Consider the following 22,553-nt stretch of genomic DNA (forward strand, 5'->3'; position numbering starts at 1 on the left):
CAGTATAGCAGAAGTTATGCCACTATCAAGCAGAGGTTGTGACTTTACATACTATGCCCTGAGGTATGGGACCTAGGCTTGCTTAGACATAATATATTTATATTACCAAAGAGCATGGCTATCTGATGAGATTTTTGACCACATGTTAGTAGATTTGACCCTACAAGCAAGGGCAGAGAGTTTTCTAGGAAAGCATTGGAGGTTCTCTGCTCACCTGTTGAAGAGAAGATTTTAGTGAGTGGATAAAAGACACACTGAATGACCTCCTGAAGAGAATTAAGGAGATCCAAGATCTGACTGAATATGGTTGGGAGCATTTTAAGGATAAATTCAAGCTGCAGATCATCATCAAAGATATAGAGATGTGCGACGAAGATGGAATGAAATATGAAGAACTGCTTCACCACACTGCAGAATTTGAAACAGGGGAGTTAGAAATGGATGAGGGGAGATAATAGGAAAGGCAGAAGGTAGAGGGAAGTATTAAAAAGTATCTGGATGAGCTCAACAGAAGGATAAGCATAGCAATTACACAGGTATTTTTTATAATAACCGTAGAGTTCAGAAATCTTTAGCTAGAAGAACCGGGAAACAAAAGGCAGAAAAGGCTGATAGTTAAGCTGAGAAACCTCATAACAAATAAACTGTCAAAGGCAAAGGAAGAAATACTAGAAATATTGGGCAACATTTATTGAAGACTGTACAGTAATGAGGGGGAGTTTTGCTCAGAAGGCGAACAGATGGTTCATGAGAGGGATGGACCTTCAGAAGCTTTCTGGTGAGGGGGTCAGACAGATTATGCAAAGTCTAGAAGGATTGCTGGGAAGCAATAGGGAATATCTTTGGGGAAGATAGTATACCACTGGAAGTATGCGAGTTAGGAGGGAAACAACTGACCAGTCTCTTAAAGAGATTTAACAGGATTTTACTGGGAAGTGATTCCCAAAGAAGGAAAGGACCCCTTTGACCTCCTAGCTTATAGAGCTACCCCTATCCTTAACCATGATTACAAGATCTTTATGTCCTTGTTAGCAGGCAGTACAGCAAATGTCTTACCTATGATAGTGGCTAAAGATCATTGTAGGTTTATAGAGGGATGGCAAACATTTAACTATGGTGTTACTAACTCAGAAGGATGCAGAGGCTTCAGGAAGCCAGTTTTGTCTGTATCCTTATATGATGAGAAGGCATTTCATAGGAATTCATGGAGGTATCTCTTGGTTGTGTTAAGAGCTTTGAGATGCCCACTAGGTATTATTGATTTGTTTAAAGTTCTACCACGATGGGGAAGCTAAAACAAAAGAAATAGGCTGGCTTTCAGAGAAAATGGGGTTAAACAGAGGTATGAGGGGCAAGGCTGTAATCCCCTTTGCTTTTTGTCCTCTATCTTGAATCATTAGCAGCAAAACTGAGGGCATCCAATATGGACGACTATGTCAGGGAAGAATGCCAGCAAGTATTCCCCGTTATATGCAGATGATATAATTGTCTTCACTTCCAGCCCAGAAAAAAACTGTCTCAACTGTTACTAAAGGTTTTCAGGATACAAAATTAATGCAGAGAAAACTACAGGCATCACACATGAGCTGATACAAGGCATCACTTACTAATGGGGACATACTAAGATGGGTACCTGGTTCATGGTAGTCAAAGGAGGTGGCTAAGTACACTTGAGATGAAACAAAAAGTAAGACTGTTAAGAAAAGACGACAAACATTGTTTGAGAAAACTACCATAAAATGTCCTTTCCTTACTCTAAGCAACTGCTGGCAGACAAAGCCTTTCAGGACTCCTAATATCCACTAGGAGTCAGTGCAAATGCATCTCTTTTGTAACAAGTTTTCTGTTCTTCCAGGGGATTACAAATGTTATTTATACCTTTGTCGGCTGTGGGTTACTGACCATTATTTCTGTAAGCAAAGCAGGTACCTTCCACATACCCTGGCCTTTGTAGAGTTATGTAGTGTGGTGTGCAAAAATTCCTCCAAAACAGTAGACTCTCAACACTATTTTGGTTGCATACATTTGCATATTATTACTCCTTTAATTTGATATATGGATTCTCTTGCATGTCATTATGCAGTAATTTGCACACATGAAATGATGCACTCCTCTATTCACTGCAGTCTCATGCAACACATTCCCATAAACTGCCAGCATTTGGTGTCTGGCCAGTAACTATACAAATTCATGCATCATACTACACAACTTGACTATGAAGCCCTGCTATGATTTTATCTGGATGCATCTAAGATATCATTAGCATCAAAAAGAAAAAAATAGTTTATTAAATTGTTATAATAACTTTAGTACACTTCAGACCTATAAACAGAAGTGCACTTGTAATTTGTGTAGATGTTTATTCTACAAACTGGCAAATTATAAACCATATAAGTTGGACAGCTTTAAAGAAAGCTAATAAAACCACTTGTAATTCCATACAATGCATTAGAACTCAGAATCTTTATAACAGTCATTGGTTTGCTGTATGTAAAAACAAAGGTATTACACTGCAGAAAACAAACAACACATGCAATAAAATAGTCCCACTTGTTCTTAATTATTGTAGGGAAACAGCAAAGGAATAAGGAATGCATATAATGGGACCCTGTGAATACAAAAACCTCTAACTAGCCAAGCTTGGTTAGTTTAATTCGTTCCAGACCTTACAGTCTTGAAAATTAGCACTATATTAGTTTATCAACATTCCTAAAATTGTTTAATGTTATTTATTCTGGAAGTCAGTTAAAATCTTTGGTGACATACAAAAATACCTGGATCAACATATAAAAAGACACAAAGTTCACATTTCATTGCATCCACATTCTTCTCTTTAGAGCAGGCAAAGTCTTGAATGAATGCCTGCAAATCTAATGAATGGATGGTTTCTTATGACGGACCATTGGATATGTTGGTTTTACTTTTGTTTTGTCTTCTAACGAATACTGGAGTTTTACTAGCAAATAAATATGCCATTAGAGACATGAAACAAGAATTTGACTTCCTTTTTCCACATGTTTATTCATTCAAAGTATTTTCTTTCGTTATGTCGAAACAATTCCTTGAAAAAAGAATCTGGCTTTATAAAATACAAGTCTTGAATACTTTTCTCCATGGCATATTCATTTGTTGTATTGCAGGTAGATTTGTGAGCTTTCAAAAGTAAAACCTATGACTTTGTCTAGCTAAAAGCATTCAACAGGTAGCATAACATCTGGTGGGCCTAGTTGATCAGTATCTGTGCATGAACCAGGAAATATGATCAAGAGGATATTATACCTGTATATGTGGAGGCTTTATTAAGCATAACATGGCATATCAATTAATGCCGATTCTCTTTAATGTGTATTTAGTGTGTTATTTTTAGTAATGTTTGAATCCTTAAAAATGCATTCCATTACTTGTTATTCGTGGCCTGTTGATATACAGTCAAATGTGACTCTCAGGTGACTTTAAAATATAATAAAATGAACCAGGGCACAACTCTGATTTAGCACGTGCACACACCAAAACTACTGTAAATATATGCCCTTGTTATTTCCATTATCGTTTAAAAATGATCAAGGACCAACACTAATCCTTAATTCCTGCACCCCTAAACAAGCAACAAAAAACAAAAGTTGCAGTTTTGTTTAGTGGAACATAAGTAAGACAGTCTTTACAATTCCATCCTTTCAGTTGAGTTAACTAGTAAGCAAACAAGTTCAGAAATTAAAATACAACCATTTCTTCTGTTAGAAGAATTGTGTAAAAACTGACTAGGTGATTTGGTAGCATTTGGCTCATTTATCACTTATTACATACTGGAAGAATGGTTCAACCTTCCTGGCAATGTCACCACACCCCCAGTAAAGTATATACCCTGAATCCTTATGACTGTTCCACCTCAAAACTCTTCACATTATCTGCCTGCTTGTTAGTAGCACAACACACATGCATGACGCTTTGTTAGCAGAATTTTACCGATAACGCAGAATTTGTATGTCTTAAATGATACTTATGAAAATCAAATAAATGGGACAACATAGTGATTTTAGCTCAACATTTAGTACAATTTGTTTTGAAGTTACCTGTTACTGACCAGAAGTATAGCTGGATTGTGTTGAAGGGAGTAGCAGCTCAAGGTGCAAAGTGTTAGGGAGTCCAATCAGCAGATCCCGATTGACCTTCAGCGAATACTGGCATTTAGAAATAAATGCTGATATTGCATTTGCAGTCAGAACTTAAGCACTCCTTGTGTGGTCTAAACAGTAGCAGCTATGCGCTATGGGTCTATATTAGAACATCGAATATTTAACAGTTTGAATCACTAAAGGTTGACCTTTAGTGATTGAACTGTTAAAACATCGAATGTACTGGAAAAAAAAAATCTAAACGGAAGTTTTCCATTTTCTACACTGTAGTGCGATCTCGGAGTTGGTATATTTAAGTAGCAGGGGTATGGGGGTGCAGGGGAGCTTGCCCCCCTACTTACAGCAATCTGTTTTGATTTCTGTCATTTTTTAATCTTTTTTATTACTCATTCAGTGTTACTGAACTTCGCTGATATGGTGTCGACCATATCGTATTCGAAGTTCAGTAACTTCGAGTTTGTAATATAGACCTGTGTGCTATAGCTGCAGCAAGCAGCTTGCTCCAGTTTAAAAGGAGCTAAGGATGAGGATAGGGTGTCAGCTTGGGGAACAGTACTAGGCACAGAAATAGCTAGTTACTCCCTTGATACTGGCTGATACCTCTGGAAAGTGTGTCATAAGTCAGCTGCCCCTTAGGAAAAATAATCTGCAGACCCTCACTTTCTCAACCACTGCCCATTTCTTCCACTAGTCCAAAATAGTATCCCACAAATTCCTTAACAGATTTCCTCCACCAGTTTAAATCCTTGGAGTTTGAGCAGTACTTGTCCATGTTAGTGGCTCAACAGGCAGTGCACACAACTTTGTTGATAGAAGATTGGTAGCCTGTGGGTTCTATTACCTCACAGGTACTTGATTATGACCTGGGATGCTGCGCTTCAGATGAAAGTTAAACTGTGGTCCCATCTGCTTGGGTTAGTAGTAGCTGAGGTGGATATAAAAGACCACATGGCACTTACTGGAAAGAACAGGGGATGTCTCCTGGTGCCCTGGCCAAATTTCTGTTAGTAGAAATACCACCTCAGGTTTCCCCTGAAAAGAGGGCCTGCTTTAAACAAAAAGTATCATAGCAAACAGGAAACATTTTGTAGCACAGGCATGAATAATGACAAGTAATCATGAATGCACATTTTCATAAACAAGAGTTTTATTGTTGGATGGGGACACGCACTAAAACCTGCATCTGGGGATTGTTCATTCCACACTCCCCAGCAACTTCTTAGAATCACCTTCAGAATTATTGTTACTTAAGACAAATTCTTGATTAAAAAAAAGTATTTAACTTGCTCCTTTCCTCAGTGACTTTGGAATGAGAAAGATGTATTCCCAAAACATTGTGCTCAGTTTTCATTAGTATTAATATCTCAAGGCATTTTTGTTTTGATTGTTTCAGCGCACTTTTGGACAGAAAAAATATGCAGAGAAAAAAAAGGCTGTAATGGAATGAACATTTTTTTACTGCATAAATGTCTTGGTAAGTTAGCAAATGATCTGATGAACGCTTAGGCTTCTAGGTGGTCTATTCAGCCTGATTTGGGAATAAATTTATTTTATTTATTTAACATTTGTTTACTGGGAAAGTCCAACTTGGAACAAAGCCAATTTTCAGTGAAGGCCTGGAGACAAATGCTCTAGATGCATGTCTTTGAAAACATGGGAGGAAACCGGAGCACCCGGAGGAAACCCACACGAACGCAAGGAGGACATCCAGACTCTGCACAGAAGGCACCCCACCCAAGAATCGAACCGGGGAGCCTCTTGTGAGGTGATAGCACCACAGCTGCACCACTGTGCTGTCCTAAAGATGTGTGTTATGAAGCATACTCATTTGCAGGGCTAAGAAACATACATAGAATGGATTTGTGAGTGTAGGATATGTTGGGAAGATAGTTCATTGCTGTGATAGAGCTGATTCTTTTAGAACTTAACATTTTTATTTTTTGAAACACAATGTGCCATCAATAGTACTGTAGTTTCTGAATCTACTATTGATGAAGATACTTTCATTTCTAAGTAAGAGTGCTACTTGTCACGTATTTCTGTAACCTGCTGCCTCTTCGCAAAGTGTTTTTGGGCACCCCTCAAAAAAGTAGCCTGCTGTGTAGGATTTTTTTTTGTGGTCAAATAAATGCAATAAAAAACAAATACAGATAACTATAAACTATGTCCAGTGTGAATGTATAATGCTTATTCAGTCTTGGCTGAAGTAACTGTTTCGATTTGTGAAACATTGCACAGAAAAGCACAGCTGTGTAAGTTGCGCTTGCCAAAACAGTAAATGGTCAATGAATTCTGCAGCCATAGCTATATGGGTTATATTCTGCCATGGATATAACAGCTGGCCAGTCTTCCAAAGTTAAAGGCTCACTTCACATATCCTCAAGCAACAAGGAGAGAAATCAGCAGCCTAGGCACCAAAACCTCTCAGGACTTTCTTGGACAAAAAAAGAGAGAGAGACTACTTTCATTACAAAAAAAGCAAAGGTAGGAACACATAACTTAATCTAAAAATACGACTGTATACAGAAAAAGTGGGGAGGGAGGGTATGGCTGGTGCAACAGTGATCTTACTGAATTTCTACTGTTATTTGTTATTTATTCTTTGTTGACCAAGTTAGTCCAACTAGGCAAGTGGCCTCTTCTGATGGGAACCCCAAGGTTATAGTTATACTACTAAGGGAAATTTGGCCAGGACATTGGGGAACGTTTCAAATGGCATTGGAGGGTTCCTATAGCTGCAATGAAGAGGACTAAAGGAAGCAGCAACACGGAAGAGAAGAGAAAAACTACAAAGAGTTTGAAGGTGGAAAACGAGAATTTATAGAAAAAAGGTGTTTGATATGGAGTATCAGAATGTAAATAAATATCCTTCTGTTGTGGATGATACAAATGAGCAGCATTTAGCGGTCTCAGTAGAAAAGTGAGTGAGTCTGTTGGAGAGATGCACATAACAGAATTGTTATCAGGAGGGCTTGCAGATGGCATCCAGTTAAAAATAATCCATCAGGAAGATCCAAGTAAAAGTTCTGCTGTTTCATGGATTGAGACAGCTGACTACTTTTTTAGAAGTGCTGAGGATGTTAATGTGGAAAAGCAACCAGGTAATGTGGCAGCAGAGAATGCAGAAGTAAAAACTTGTGCAGCAGTGACAGACAGTAAAAGAAGAAAGCAGGAACAAAGTGGGAAGGATTCTGGTTTTGTGGCAGCTGATAATGAAGTAATTAAAACATATGCAGTAGTGACAGCAGGTAAAAAAGCAGAGCAGCAGAAAACTAAGTAAAACTTGTTAAAAAGCAGAGAAGACTGTGAGAATAAGTACAAATATAACACAGTAATAGATAGATAATGTATAGAACAACTTAGTAATTCTGGCTTTTAAAGCTCACAAAATGTGGTATTATATACATACATGCACAGAAACATTTTTGTGACTTAACATTTGAAAGTGAGTGACTGATTATGAAATTTCTGGACCAGCGTAACTAAAAGGACATTTGTTTGAGGGACAGGTATTTGTTTTCTGGTAGTACTTTAAGTGTTAAAACGTATTACTTTGCAGTTTAGAACTGATGAACTAGAAGATGAGGATATTAAAAAGCATGCAGGGCTTGTGTGAAAATGATAATGCTGAGAAAGTTATAAATGATAAAAACTTATGGAATAGAGGATGGAGGTTGGATGTTAAAAGCTGTTTTAAAATGTGAAAAAAAAGCATGACGTAACACTTGCTGAGTGTTATTTTTGTAGCTAGTCATAGAGGCACATTAAGATATGTTAGCCAACCTAAATCAGGTTTCTTTTGTGGAGACTTTTCTCATTTAATTAATGACTGTGACAAGATATAGTGTAACTAGTGTACAGAGAAAAATATACAGCAAGAAAGTGTATGGCTGCAGAAAGATTGTATAAAAATAGACATTTTTGGATGGAATGTCAATAGCAAACAGCAAATGAAAAATGAAGGACAAAAAGAGACTGGGGAGAGAGAATGCAAGAAGAGGTGAGTAGAAGGGATTGATACTAATAATTTTTTGAAGTTCTACCAGAGAAAAATCTGATTATGATGATTTTTGTAGATAAATCCAGGAAAAAAATATTCAACAGGGGAAAGAGGGAAAATAAACAAAAATTTAAAAAAAAATTTAAAAAAAATCTCAATTTAAAAAGAAGGAAAAGCAACATTTTAGAGTATTTTCAGTACATTTGAACAGTACTGTTAACATTGTAGTTCAGAGGTACTGGAATGGTGTTCTAAATGTGACATGAATGTTATTCTGTTAAATGATTCCTTACAAGTGAAGGAGGACTGCAAAGAGAAACAATTGTAGGGGAAACATAGAATATTGAACTTATAAAGTGAAAGATGTCCTGGAGTGGCTGTGTTGTATAAAAACAGTGAAAATACCAGATGTAAAGTAAGGATAGGAAAGGTTAAATGTTGGGGATGCGAGATGGAGAGAACATGTTTATACAATTACAGTTTTATGTTCGTACATAACTAGGAAGGACCGTGAGAATCTTTTTGTATCAAATATTAGACTATGTGGTAGTTAACATGAAAATTATAGTTGCAGGGAACTTTGCAATTTAAGGATAAGATGTAAAAAAAGGGAAGAAAACAATACAGCAAGTGATAAAATATGGAAAATTAGCTGTGTGGAACAAAAAATCAATGCACTTACATAATGGGGGAACGTGGATCAGAAACTGATTATTTTGTATTATTAGAAGGATTGAGGTAAGCAGATGGTGATACAGTAGTGACGGGTTTTTTCAGGCCAAGTTTATCGGTGCATTATATTGATATGCAATCATTAGCAATATGGATGGAGATGATAGAAAAAAGGGAGTATGTTAAAATAGGAAATGGAATAAAAAGAATAAATAATTATGGGAGAAAGCTATAGAGTGTGAAGCACTATAGTTATGGAAGGATCATAAAACAATGAAGGACTTGTATAAAAACTGGTCTGAGTGATGAACTGAATTTATAAAGTATAAAAAGTGTTTTTTTCTCCCAGTGGCAGGATGATGTTAAAAAGAAAGAATGAACAAAAGAGAAAGTGAAGCATGGGAAAATTTATAGAAATGCATTAGAGAATTTAGAGAATAATTCAACAGAGTATTATGGTTTGGAAAATGAAATATGTAAAAGTGAGAAAATATAAGGAATTACTGTTTAGGCAGAAATATTATTTACAAGAGAGAAGGGTGGTGGTATCTGCATGTTAGGCTAAAATAGTAAAAAAGAATATTAGTAAAGTGAGCGAAATGAAAAAATAACATATAACAAATTCAATTTTCTAGTGAAAGTTTTTAATTCTATAAGAATTCAAGATACATCATCCTTTCTAGCAGGTACAAATTTCATACCTTTCTTTAAAAGTGAAAAATGTGCTATACTCACATCTTTGCTTGTGTAATTATAGATGTCAGAGCTACCAAAAGTTAAAAAGTTTCCCTTCACAGCTACTTTTAATACCCTCAGTAAAAGAAACATTACTCACATTTAATGGTTGAAGTTCCCCTTCCTCCATTTCTGTCCTCTGGTGCTCTGACCCTTCACCCCTCCCGGCTATCCAAAAAAATGATTGTTATTGTTAATATTTCTCCCTTTGTTAATTCATCTTTCCAACCTCCTCAAGGGGTGATATTCTTGGTCATAGGCTTCAACATCTTCCTCCTCATAAGTAACACTCATTTCTTTGTCCCCCAAACTCCAAGCCGTACTTCTCAGGCCATATGTTTCATTATTGTTGTTGTTATATGATTTGGGAAAGGGTAGGCCTTCTTATCCCTGTATTCTGTTACTTGATTGGGAGATGACGGCTTGATACAAAGTAAAGTGTGAAACTACTTTTGGCATGAAAGGAGGATTTGTTCTTAAATTAACCCTATATCTGTGGAAAACCATATAGGTTATTCATCCAGCATGACAGCCTGCAACTCAGATACTTGTGTCTTGCAGATGTCAGAGGAATAAGCAATACAATCTTCCAAGTCAGCTGGTTTAAAGGATTATAGAGTTAACTTTTCCAGCACAAAGTTAAGATCACAAGTAAGTGCCACCTGTTTACTAGGTGGTCTAGCATGTCAAACAACTTTCAGAAATTGCTTGACCAAAGACAGAGAGGAAAGGAGAAGACCCATGGGCAGACATGCTGAAATAGAGAATAAATGAACCTTGATGGAGCATTAAGAAAGGCCTGAGGAGAGTAACTCACAAATATTGAAGAATTTGTGATATAGAATCCCCGAATGGTTATTAGTATGGTGCCAACTAGTAAAGTCTTTCCATTTAGCAACATACAATTTTCTGTACAAGGCTTTCTTGCCTCCTTTAATAAGTACTGCATGTTCTCAGAAATAAAATGCCTAAAAGGTATCAAAATTGAATCATCCAGGCAGTCAATTGTAGTTTTTTCAAACTGGGGTGCAAACTCCCCCGCCTTGTGTGACTAGATCCATTCTATGATGAAGCATCACTGTTGTCTAGTTCAAAAAGGAAGTCACCACAATAATTTTTGGAGTCCTTCTCAATCTCCTTACAGAAGCATTACAATCCACTGGAATGAAAATGCCTCTGTTTTCTAGGCCTGCCTTTAAGGAGTCCAGGAGAAGAATTTGTTTAGTTGTCTATTTTTATAGGAGGTGAACAGATCTATTTGAGGGGCCCCCACACTAGAACACATCCTTTGAGACTCCCCTCTTTCAATTTCCATTTGTGAGGGTCTATCCTGGTCCTGCTGAGCTAGTCTAGCACTACATTTGGCTAATATGTAATAGAAGAAGCTTAAAGAGTAAGATGGTGTTGAATTGCATTCTATCATTGCCAGCCTGCACAGTGGGTATGATCTGGTGCCTACTTACCCCCCATCGTTTAAGCACCACATGACAGTGGTGTTGACTGTAATCCTTTGTAAAGGCCCTGGGAACACAGGTGATGAAAAAATTCTATAACATGAATCACAGCTAACATCTATTTCATGTTTATGCTCTTTGGCCGGACTGCTTTGTTCCAAAGACCCTGCACTTTCAACCCCACTGATGCAGCTCCCCATGCTAAATCTAATGCATCATTTGTTACAGACTGAGCAGGGTTATCAAGAATGGGAGACCTGATTTAGAGAAAACTGATCTCTATACCTAAGATCATCTCTCTGCCTAAAATCCAGGATGAGGATCCAAGAATCCAGTGGGCGGGTAACTGAGTCTATAGCATTTTATCAAAGGTTCATTACCACAAACATTTCTTCATCGAACCTTATACAGCAAATGTTCACTTCTGCAAACATTCAGTTCAACAAATTACTTTCCCAAGGAAAAACTAGACCTCAAGTAAAGTAACACAGCCAGAAAACATAAAATATCAAGGAGAGAGGCATAGAAGGGATTGATTTTCTGAGAGTCAACCTAAAGTGCAAAACACTTCCATTTGCCAAGATAAATCTTCGAGTTAGAGTCCTTCTGGGATGCTGAAAGTTTCCAGATGACCTCCTCAGGCAGGCCAGGATCCTGGGTCATTGTTGGAAATGGAGAAACCAAGTGTTTAACTTTAGATATTAAATATCTGGTTTAGGCTTCCCTGACAGGTGAGATAACCAATTATCTCAGGGATCTAGGAGCCAGGGAGGCTTCTTGAGGTGAGGCATTACCAGATGGAACCAAATTTGTCTGGACCAATTAATTAAATTAATAAACAAAGGACAGTTTTGGGACACACAGGTAATGAATCAGTCTGAGCACTGCAGACTAACAGTGTTATATTCTCCTGTGGTACTCTGAGGCAAATCTTGAAATTCTCTTATATGTCTGCTCAATATTCTGAATTAAGGGAGGAGAAACAGGAGTGGTGAAGTGGCAGGGTGTAAGTAAATCTGCACTGTGTTTAACATTAGGTGGGATCTCAAACTTCAGCACTTCTCCTCCACTCACTTCTATAGCAATCACAATTACTTCTGTCGTTGTTTCCACAGACTTACTTCTACTAATAAAAATGTCACTTTCTATTATCGCTATCACAATTCCCCTAACCAGTGCACATTTACTACATAAATGAAGAAATATGATGCAAAGTGCATTCTTAAAGGCTAAAGGTCAATCATCCCTGCTTCTTTATAAAAGACAGCCATACAGTCAATTCACATGGATTATTTAGTGGTAAAATACTTACAAGGGATATGAAGATTATTAATATGGGCAGCAAGACAAATGGCATGCTAATCAATTGTTTAGTATGAGAAGCAGAGTCAGAAAATGACAACCGACCATTTCTGATGACAGAATTACCAGATGTGATTCAGAAAGATATTGTTAGCATTAACTTCCATGGGCTTATCAGCAACACTGTGATTGTTACAATTAAGTATTGCAGATAATTCATAGTGGAACCAAGTCCTTTTCTCTCACCCCAAACTGCTAAAATCTTCTCGGTATTTCATATTCTCAAGTCTATCAGATCGGGCACTGGACCATCTTTTATGAGTATTCAGTTCAAGGAATTCTGCAGTAACAGATGCTGATCACAAAAGGATAACACCACTGTGTCCACAGATTAACAAGCATTGTAGAATGGTTTATGGGCAGCATAGATAAGATAATCAGAACTACAAGTAGTAAAAATATTTCCTGGAAAGTACAATTTCATAGCTATACAGACTGGCTCCCTAATGAAATATCACTAATGGAAGTGCTGAGTCCCAAGATGACAAGAAAAAAAAAAGAAAATGCAGAAGAGTGACCATTAATTACTATTGTTCTCCTTTAAACACATCTTTTTGTAATGGGGAGGAGCAAGTCCCTCCCCCCCACACACACACATCCATCTCCTTATAGAAACTTCTAGATCACTATACCTCAGAGAAAAGCGAAGGAAATATTCTAAAAAATGGCAATGGATTTTCAAGCACTGAATGTCCTCATTATGGAACTCACCAGTGCTCACCCCAACTTTTCAAATGGTTACCATACAGAATACATATATTCATACATCATACATACTGTAGCGAATGTCAGCCCATTCCACAAATGGAGTCTGCCCAGCAGTCCCTATGCATATTTGCAACTATAAAACAAGTTACCTTCTATTTTGCAATCCCAACCCCAAGAGATGAACTAGTGAGAAAGACAAAATGAAGCAACAGATATAAACAGACAGATACTGAGATACAGTCCCAGATGAACAGATTTGAAGTGGGGGAGTGTGTAAAGTCCTAATGTTTCTAACCTGGACTCCTGATTCTATTATTTATACAGACATAGCCCTCAACCTCTTGGCACAAAAATACAGATAAAGCCAAAGACTATGGTGGGACAAAGCCCCCAAAATTGGGACAAATTTTAAATATTGATCTTATAAACTTAGAAAGTTAATAGAATAAAAGGTATTGCGTTACCATACATTTTCTGAAGGATATGAAGTCAAACTCAAATGCCTGCCATTATTTAGTGAATTCAGTCCTTTGTGATTTGCCACAAAAATCCAGAAAAATACAAATTTTATGAGGAACAGACCAAATATATGAGTCAAACAATCAGGACATTCAGCAAAAATCTGGAAAGTTGAGAGGTATGTAACAGATAAGCAAAAACAATTATTCATCTCTTTTCTATCAGCAAGTGTGTAAGGTTATCAATGTCCGAGATAACTTAGCAATCAATGTCCTTTTTGAAGCCCTTTTAAAGAGGCAGCAGCCATTTAAGCTTGACACATGCCTCTACAGGTGGGTTTGATTTTGAAGTAGAATGTATCCCTCATCCCTCTGATATATCTGCATGCAGAATGTGACAGGATCCTCCCTCCAAGATAATGACCATTATACCTCAAAGACTATTTTTATTGTTAGACTTCATGATTTATTTTCTGTATTTTCTTTCCTGTACAGGTTTCTCACTGACTAAATAATAAGGCCCTAGGACATAATAGTTAAACTCTCTTGTTTAGTGATTCTAAAATTTCCATCTTCAATAAATGTATTTCCTTTAAACCTCACCAATGTTGAGCTTTCAAAATGGTCTACTGTTACATCCCTTAACTTCCATATAACCTCAACAATGTCTTAGTTTAGAAGAATTTTATTGTTGCAGTTATTGTATCAGGCTGTGAGGATCAACTGAGAAAAATGTGCATGTAACAGTTTAAACAGTGATATGAAGAGGCCTCATACAAGCTTAAATGCTTTAAGAATGTGTTGGTAACCTCCTGCATTCAGGACGGAGTGCAGTGCTGCTCTGACAAAAGATCACCATAATTGTTCAGCATATTTGTTGAGGTTTGTGCTCTGTGCAGCATTTAGCAGGAAGCAGGAAATAGGATGGGAGAAATAGCCACACAGAGGTCAGTCAGACTGATACCAGTGTTATTAGCTGCAATAAGACCAATACCTTCAGTTGTCAACCCATACACTTCATCCCCATCCCTTAAAGTGTCATGAAATGCTGCTTCTTGCTTAATTGCTGCAGGCTTGAGACTAGACAGGCTTACTGCAGCATTTACATTCCCATTAAAGTTGGGTGCATCCGATTCTATTAGGTCTGCAATGAAGGTATTATCTAAATACTGAATGATCAGAGATTTCTTGGACACAGAATTTTGTTCATTAGTAGTTGTCTTTTGAAACTTTTACTGTGCAGCTGTTTGATTAGAAACAGGTACACTGCTTTTTCAAGCTGCTATATTGGCTTACTTTATTTAGAAGAAATTAAACTTTCATTTAGTGATTTGAAGAAACTGTATTGTATTTCATTTTGAATACAATTACAGAAATTTTAAAAGTAAGTTTGTTGCTGCAAGTAGCAAAAATTGTATTGCTTGAAGAAAATAATGCAAATTATTGGTATAAAGCTTGTTAAAAATAATAATAAAATGTATATTTCAGTGAAAAATGCAAAACAAAAAATAGTACCTACCCTCCATCCTCAAGCGCATACATCCAGTGCCAAAGCCTAAAATGGAAAATCACTGACAATACTCATACATCTACCTCATTAGAAAAACATATTCACAGCAGACATCAAGCGGCTATCTTATTAGTAAGTCCCATAAAGGCTTTTAGAGCCATCTGCATCTACAAAGCACACCCCTGTTCCCAATGACCAGCTATGAAAATACACCTAGTCTCCAAACATTAAAATATGGGTTCCATTCCTAACATGTACCACTCCAGGAGCCTGAACTCTACATTCCCATCATAAAATCTACCAAAACTTAGAAACAAAGCCTACCAACAACAGTTATAAAAATGGAAAGGCAAAAATGAAAAATAAAAACAATATATAACAGAACCGTATAATATTTATAGCATTCATCAGGATTATAACAAATGATACACTCTGTCTTGCCAGCCTTCATGAGGTCTTTACTCTCACTACCTAATAAACAGAGACAGTATATGATGTGTATCCCCATTAGCATTATACTTAGAAAAACACTAACATAATACTATAAAAACCCTTAAGTACACAACATCGATTTAAATGGTGTTGCTCCCACTTGCACATCCTCAGGTATGAAAACAACAGGGAAAAAATCCCCAGAGACAAACATTCACTCCAGGACTATCAGTAAACAAATCCCTACAAAATATAAAAACTAACTAAATAAATAACTAACAAAATTACTTTCTTATCAATCAATCAGCCCCAAAACAGTCAAAAACATACCTTAAGTAACTCTGTATCTTCAAACCATAAAAACCCATTCCTAGTGTCATTATCTGTTAAAAAGGGCCTAAATCTATGAAGTGCAACTTAATAAGGAGAAATACTGAAAATAGCTTAAATTATAGGAGAAACTGGATATACATGGAATATGTGAGATGAGCTTGTAGATATGTCTAGTATCTGGCACATTATGGGCAGGAAACCTGTAACCAGACAAACTCAGTGCATGTCTTGCATCTTGTTCTACACTGATGGAACTTGTTTCCTACTCATGCCGTACTAAGTGCTATGCAGATCTAGTCTATCTGCAATTTCCCTCAGTTTATTTGATATTTTACCCAACTACTAACATAAAAGAGTAAAAAATAAATAAATAAAATTCACATCTTGCATCATAAAGGAACACGGTTTCACTGATGAGACTCAAGAAAAACAGCTACTCAAACTGCAAAAGCTTACGCAAAATGTACACTGTAACCATCAATAAACACTAACCTACAATAAACAAACAAAAACTTCTAGCAGTAGTATTCAGCAGTTGAAAAGTTATGTTAAAAACTAGAGGAAGCAAACATATAAGCCATGACTACAACAGCTCAATAACAAAACTGTAGCCAAGGCATAATACTCAAGGCCAAGCCTAAAAGTAGTAATAGGATCTATAGTTGAATGCTGAACCACAAAATGCTGCATCAGGCCTCATCAAACATGTGCACTCTTGCCTTTAAAAGTAGTACTACAAGAAAGCATTTCTGGAAGGAAGCAAGTCCCGGCTACTTCCATGTAGAAGTTACACCCCCCAAAGCCCCACATCTCTTCTTCTTCTTCTTCTTCTTCTCCTCCAGAACAGAAGGCACCCCAGCTGAGGATCGAACCGAAGAACCTCTTGCTGTGAGGCGGCAATGCTAACCACTGCACCACCGTGGCCGCCCCAAAGCCCCACATCTCTAAATATATTAATTCTATCATCACCCATTCTTGGTGGTATGGAGACCATTTATTACTTCTGCAGTTCTCTGCTATCAACAAAGTTTGTGTATATTGTTTGAGAAAAAGTTGATTAAAAAGGTGATATTCCTGTATTACTCAAAGATGGAATGATATTAATGGGGTATTCTCTAATAGTACAATAACATTGAACATAAAATAAACAGTACATATTAAACAAATCAAAAAGTACTTGCCTAATATACATATAGCAATATAAAATGGACATGAAACAAAAAACAGAAAAATAACCAGAAAATGTATGAATCTGTGACATAAACAAGAAATGCTGGAGGAAAACGTATGTATCTCAAAGATTACATCTTCCCTGGAACAGGCTTCCCCATCAATTCAAAGAAAATGTTCATCCCAAATCCCAATCTAACTTAACTTGCACCAATGAATGGGAAATAGGTGGCAAACCAGGGGTAAAGTTGCTATGTCCCTAATAGAAAGAATAGCCTTTCAAAGCATGATGTGAACAAGCCTATGTCATAACTGTAAAATTCCTTCAGGCATTGACACATCAGCAATACACTGGGAAATTTAGAGTAAGCCAGTCTAGGCTTAAAATGTCTCTCTGGCTGATAGATTCATAAGTGACTGCTAGGCTATAAATGAATATAATTAAATTTGTGCCTCATCCCTTTCTGAAAATATGACAGCAAAAAATGAAAATCATCAAAACAGAAAAGTAAAACCTATGTTAAGAATCTCAACTCCATAAACAAAGAACTGTTCAATTACATCATTATGAAAACTGGAAACCTATAAAAATTATGAAATACAACACTACTTGAAAACAACAACAATAATAAATCACATACTAGTAATTCTGATATATGTGTTGATAATGTACAGTTTATTACAACAATTCATTTAATGATCATCTTGATATGCAACATACACTGGTAGTAAACATTTAATTGTAGAAGCTTATCTGAGACATACTTATAAACTGTGAAGCAAGACATTATTTACAGCATATGAATATATATGATGCAGGGAACTTATGGCTATATTTGTAGACTGACCTTTTTCCCTAAGGTTGTAAAGTCACAGAGTGGTAATACCTGAGAAAGAATGGTGATGTTTTGGGAGCTTCACACCCACAGGAATTGCAGTTTGCAATGTCTTAACTTTTTTAAATTCTGAGTCAGCTAAATATTAGTTTGGTTTAACATTTTCAGTAGATTATAATTCATCAATAGTGATTTTCAGAATTAAAATATACACTTTTAAATATAGACCCATGTTTTAGCAGAAAATATTAATGATACAGCAGATTGTATGCAACTTTTTTATTCTAGTGTACAGTATTTCAAAAACTGCCTTTTAGATAATTATGTATTTATATATTTAGTTTTGACTACATCTTACCATTTTTAAATGCAATAAGCAATTTCTTCCAGACTCTGTTTATACCAGAGCATAGACATGCTTTCAAGGTGATCTGCAAACAGTTGTCTTTTTGCCTCGGTGGTAACTCAGAAAATGTTTACTTTCTATAAACAGTAACCTGTTGTACTAAATCACTCATTTACTTTCCTTGATTACATAGGGAGCCTTTCAGGTTTAATGTACTGGGAACTCCTAATAAAAACAAATGTTATTTTCAGCTAAAGAAGATGAAAGAAAAGAAGGGCCTCTATCCTGATAAAAGTGTCTACATACAACAAATTGGACCTGGCTTTTGTTTTGGTGCATTGGCACTGATGCTGCGGTTTTATTTCCAGGTATGAATATATTTACAGCTTATTTGAGTGGTTCCTATTTCATTGTAAACATATGCAAACACTGACTACTGAATTTACTGAGGCATAACACACAAAAGTGGTTGAAATACAATTTAGAAGTCTATCATCTCCATTCTAAATACAGTGAATAACTAGAGAATCTCGTAATGAAGATATTTAAAACACGGTCTGATGATACAAGACAAAACATGCACGCACGCACACACATACACCAAGGAATTAACAAGTAATGCATGGTATTCTCTCTTGTGTTAATCTGTTTAACTTGGTAGATAGGGTGGTCCAGGGACCCTTTTAAACAGGACCAATCCATTTGGAAAAGGATTATGCACAGTGTGTATATAGATATATAGTTTACATGGATAATTTGAAATATCAAATACTAAAATGTCATTTTAATTATACACTGTGTATATACATTAAATAAGTGGTCTTTTATCCATTGTCTTGGAACTGTTTGCATTTTTAAAGTTCTTGAAACTCCGTTCAAATTCTGAGCAGCTTGAACAGTTTCTGATATTGACAGGCTAATAGTTATTGGTGAATGAATCAACTTTTTAGATTTTTTTTTCTCCAACAACCAGATAAAGGAAAGTCTGATTAGAAATCAGGTAAGCTAGATATTGCATCTGTGTTTAGGCAGAGGTCCTGCTCTTTAGTTCTGCTGCAAGTTGTAGCCAGTACTACAAGAACAGAAATTAGCAGGCTAGGTAGTTCAAGAATAAACTGCCCATGGCAATGATTGGCAACTAGTATGCTTTGGACAGCAAAGTGCAGTGATGGTTCATATTATTAGAGAGATTGATAAACCGAGAGAAATTGTTTGCTGTGACCTTGAGGAAGCTGATGTTTTTCAGATGAATTTAATGTGATTATAGGAAGTATATATTCCAGTTTAAGGATGAGGGTATTAATTTCTATGGCCTTTCTGACTTCTGGTTAAGATAGTGTGCAAGGTGGTAAGAGAACTTTAGCACTGCAAGGACATTGCTCATCATTCAACATTCTGGTTCAACCAGATTCCCAGGTATACTGAGTGGAGAACTGTGCAGCAGTTTATGCTTTGGGGGCTTTTTCTAGTAATGCTGGTACTCTGTACTTATTTTGGCTTGGTGCCCAAAGCATTACAATGGTTTTGAAGCAAACTAGGAGCCATAATTGAAGCTGCTACAATGTGGACATCCTACAAAAGGGCCTCACTGAGACAGATGCCTTGTGTCAAAGCCATGGCCTCAAGCTCAATGCCAAAAAGTGCATTGTTGTCTCCTTTGGTAAAAACTCTGTACCCATGAGCTACCACATAGGTGGCAGTCTACTTGACACCGAAAGTGTGATAAGAAACTTTGGGACACAGGTGGACAGTAGTCTCTCCTTTGATAATCACATCGCAGCAGTAGTCAGGAAGTCCTTCTATGTGGCACACCTCATCACAAAAGGTTTCTCATCCAGGAAAAAAGGGAGGTCACTGTTCCCCTCTACTTGCCACTCATTAGACCCATTATAGAGTACAACACCCCTTTTGGTATGTACCTCACAAGACATCTACAACAACTGGAAAGGCCACAGAAATACCTCACAAAGAGGATTATCAGCTTCAAACAGATGCCCTACGCAGACGGTCTAAAAAAACTCCAGCTTTACTCCGTCGCATATGGCCTGCTCAGAGGCGATCTCTGTCTAACATACAAAGCTATGTCAAACCCTGAGCTGTTGGACATGCTCCACTTACAGAAATCCCAATCCCTCCAAGCTACATGCTCTAGGGACCTAAACTTTGTCACCACAATAAAGAGAACATGCTGGAGGGATAGATTCCTGTCCCAGAGACTTCCCATACTCTAGAACAAACTACCTATCTATATCAAACAAAGTTCCTTATTAGCACTCTTCAAGAAAAATCTTGATTATTGGATGGGAAATAGGAAATTCATCCTGGGGATCACCTCTGTGGCTCTACTCGACAGGGGTACAGGAAAATCCTTTCCTTGGGTGGCGAAAGCTAGGGTACCTTTTTGGTTAGGCTTGTATAGGCCCTAGGGCCGATGGCCTAGTACCTACCTATAAACCTATATTGCTATTTTTGCTAAAATTCAAATTCATGACAACTGAAAAGTTTTCTTGTAGCCTCTTCTCTGGCTGATGTTCACAGCCAGGTGAATAAAGTAGGGTGAAATTATTTGCATACTCTGAGTATTTTATATTGGGAATGCTGGTGGGGAGTGAGTTTATATACAATGAGAAGAGCAGTTATCCAAGGATGGATCTGTGTGTCATGCCTGTAGTAAAAGCACCTGTAAAATGTTGCCTGTAGAAACTACCCAGAAAGTTTTATGTGATAGGTATTTTTTAAACTGCGACACTATGGCTTCTCTTACCCTGTGTTTTATTCCACATTTGTTCTTCAACCATTGATTCTCTCCTCAGGTCTATAAAAAGTCCATTTGTATAATGATTTTTTTTCTGAAAGTAAGACATATTTGATAGGTAACTTGATATAAGGCTGTGGTGCTAATGAACCCTTGATGAAACCATATGGGGTATCTGTGAGGATTCAGTATTTCTGTATGTGGTCACAACACGTTTATCAATTTTTTACAGAAGTTCTTTTGCAAAATTCTACTCAGTGGGCAAATAACTATGCAATGGTAAGTGGGTGCTGAAGTGAACGAATAAACTAAGTATTTGGTGTGATTATTGCATCTGTAAACCTTGTGGCATTTTTCCATTCATGTGAGTTTAAATACGTGTATAGGTCATTTGCAAGATTATTGGACTTTCTAGTTCTAGGAATTTCAGAGTAACATCTTGAATGGTTAGACTGTTTTCTGCTTTTTTTTTTAAATGCATGTCACTTTAAGACCCCTACGTTCTAAGTTGGACCTATTGTACCCAGGAAAACTGTACGGACATCTCTCTCTTGCATTTATGAGCTACTGCCCCTCAACTAATTTGCCCAATTCTGTTTATAACTAGTCTGTTCATCTGTGCCTTACTTCTAACTTTGATTTGGGAATCCCTTACATTCTTCTGAATACTTTTTTCTTCTTGCAGTGTTTGGTTTAAAAAAAAAAAATGCATCCAAAGGGGTGGGGGGCATCTTATTTGTTCTATTTTTACCTATCATGAATGCTAAAGTTACCATGTAACACCTGTTTTGTCTGACAAATAATCTGTAACTGAAGTTTAATGTTGTGTTTGTTAGTGTCTTTTATGTGGAGCTTTTCTCCCCGGGCCTCTACTGAAAATGGACATATATCCAGTTAGACTAGCCCAGTCAACAAATGTAAAATAAATAAAATTATAGTAGTTTGCTAGCCTCTTTATAAATGATTACATGTAATTGGAAAGTTTGAGTATACTGATGTATTTAAGGGGTTGTTGGCTTGTTATTTTGAATTCTTGTGAAAGAGAACCATAGGTCCCATAGGTTCTTACTACGCTTACAGCCTATTAAACAAACGATAAGCTCAGTAACATCTCCCAGTACTGCTGGCAGACTAAACATATATCCCATAAAGTAGAGTTTCTCCACATAACCCCTGTGAAATCTTGTGATTACCACCAAGCCATCCATACTAGTTTTAAAGGTTGCTAGAAAAGTACACTGCTTGATTTGTAAGGGCATCCTAGTGCAGAAATGGGGTTACACTGGATTGCGTATCACACTACCAGATCAGCAGCACCTGATAGTGTATGTGTAGGACTCTAGAGAGGGCATTTATTATACCATCAGGTCTATTGAGGTGAAAGAGTTTGAAGAATACTGGGTCATTCAAAGGACAGAGGGTTAAGCATAAATCACTACTTAGAAGTTTGTATGACACTAAGAGGAAGGACACATCTTTAATTTGTCAGAGTACCTATAGGTACTGAGACCCAAGATCTTTTTGTTGAGGAAATGTTGATGTCTCTTTGAGCTGGTTTAGGTACTTAGAAAGGTAAATGTCAAAAGCTGCATTATATTCAAAAATAGGCCTAATAAGGGATGAATAAAGTGGGACTAAAACGTATTGTG

General features: G+C 36.9%; 1 protein-coding gene across 1 annotated transcript in view; it reads left to right on the forward strand.

The window, feature by feature from the left end:
- MYMK (myomaker, myoblast fusion factor) overlaps nt 1-22,553 on the forward strand; it is a 290,800-nt gene that overhangs the window by 243,145 nt on the left and 25,102 nt on the right. Inside the window, exon 4 of the mRNA XM_044058846.1 lies at nt 18,401-18,517. Within this exon, the coding sequence (XP_043914781.1) occupies nt 18,401-18,517 (117 nt within the window). The remainder of the gene's footprint in view (nt 1-18,400; nt 18,518-22,553) is intronic.

This window comes from Protopterus annectens, chromosome 16.part0 (genome assembly GCF_019279795.1).
Source record: "Protopterus annectens isolate FY-2018-M chromosome 16.part0, PAN1.0, whole genome shotgun sequence".
Taxonomy (NCBI): Eukaryota; Metazoa; Chordata; order Ceratodontiformes; family Protopteridae; genus Protopterus; species Protopterus annectens.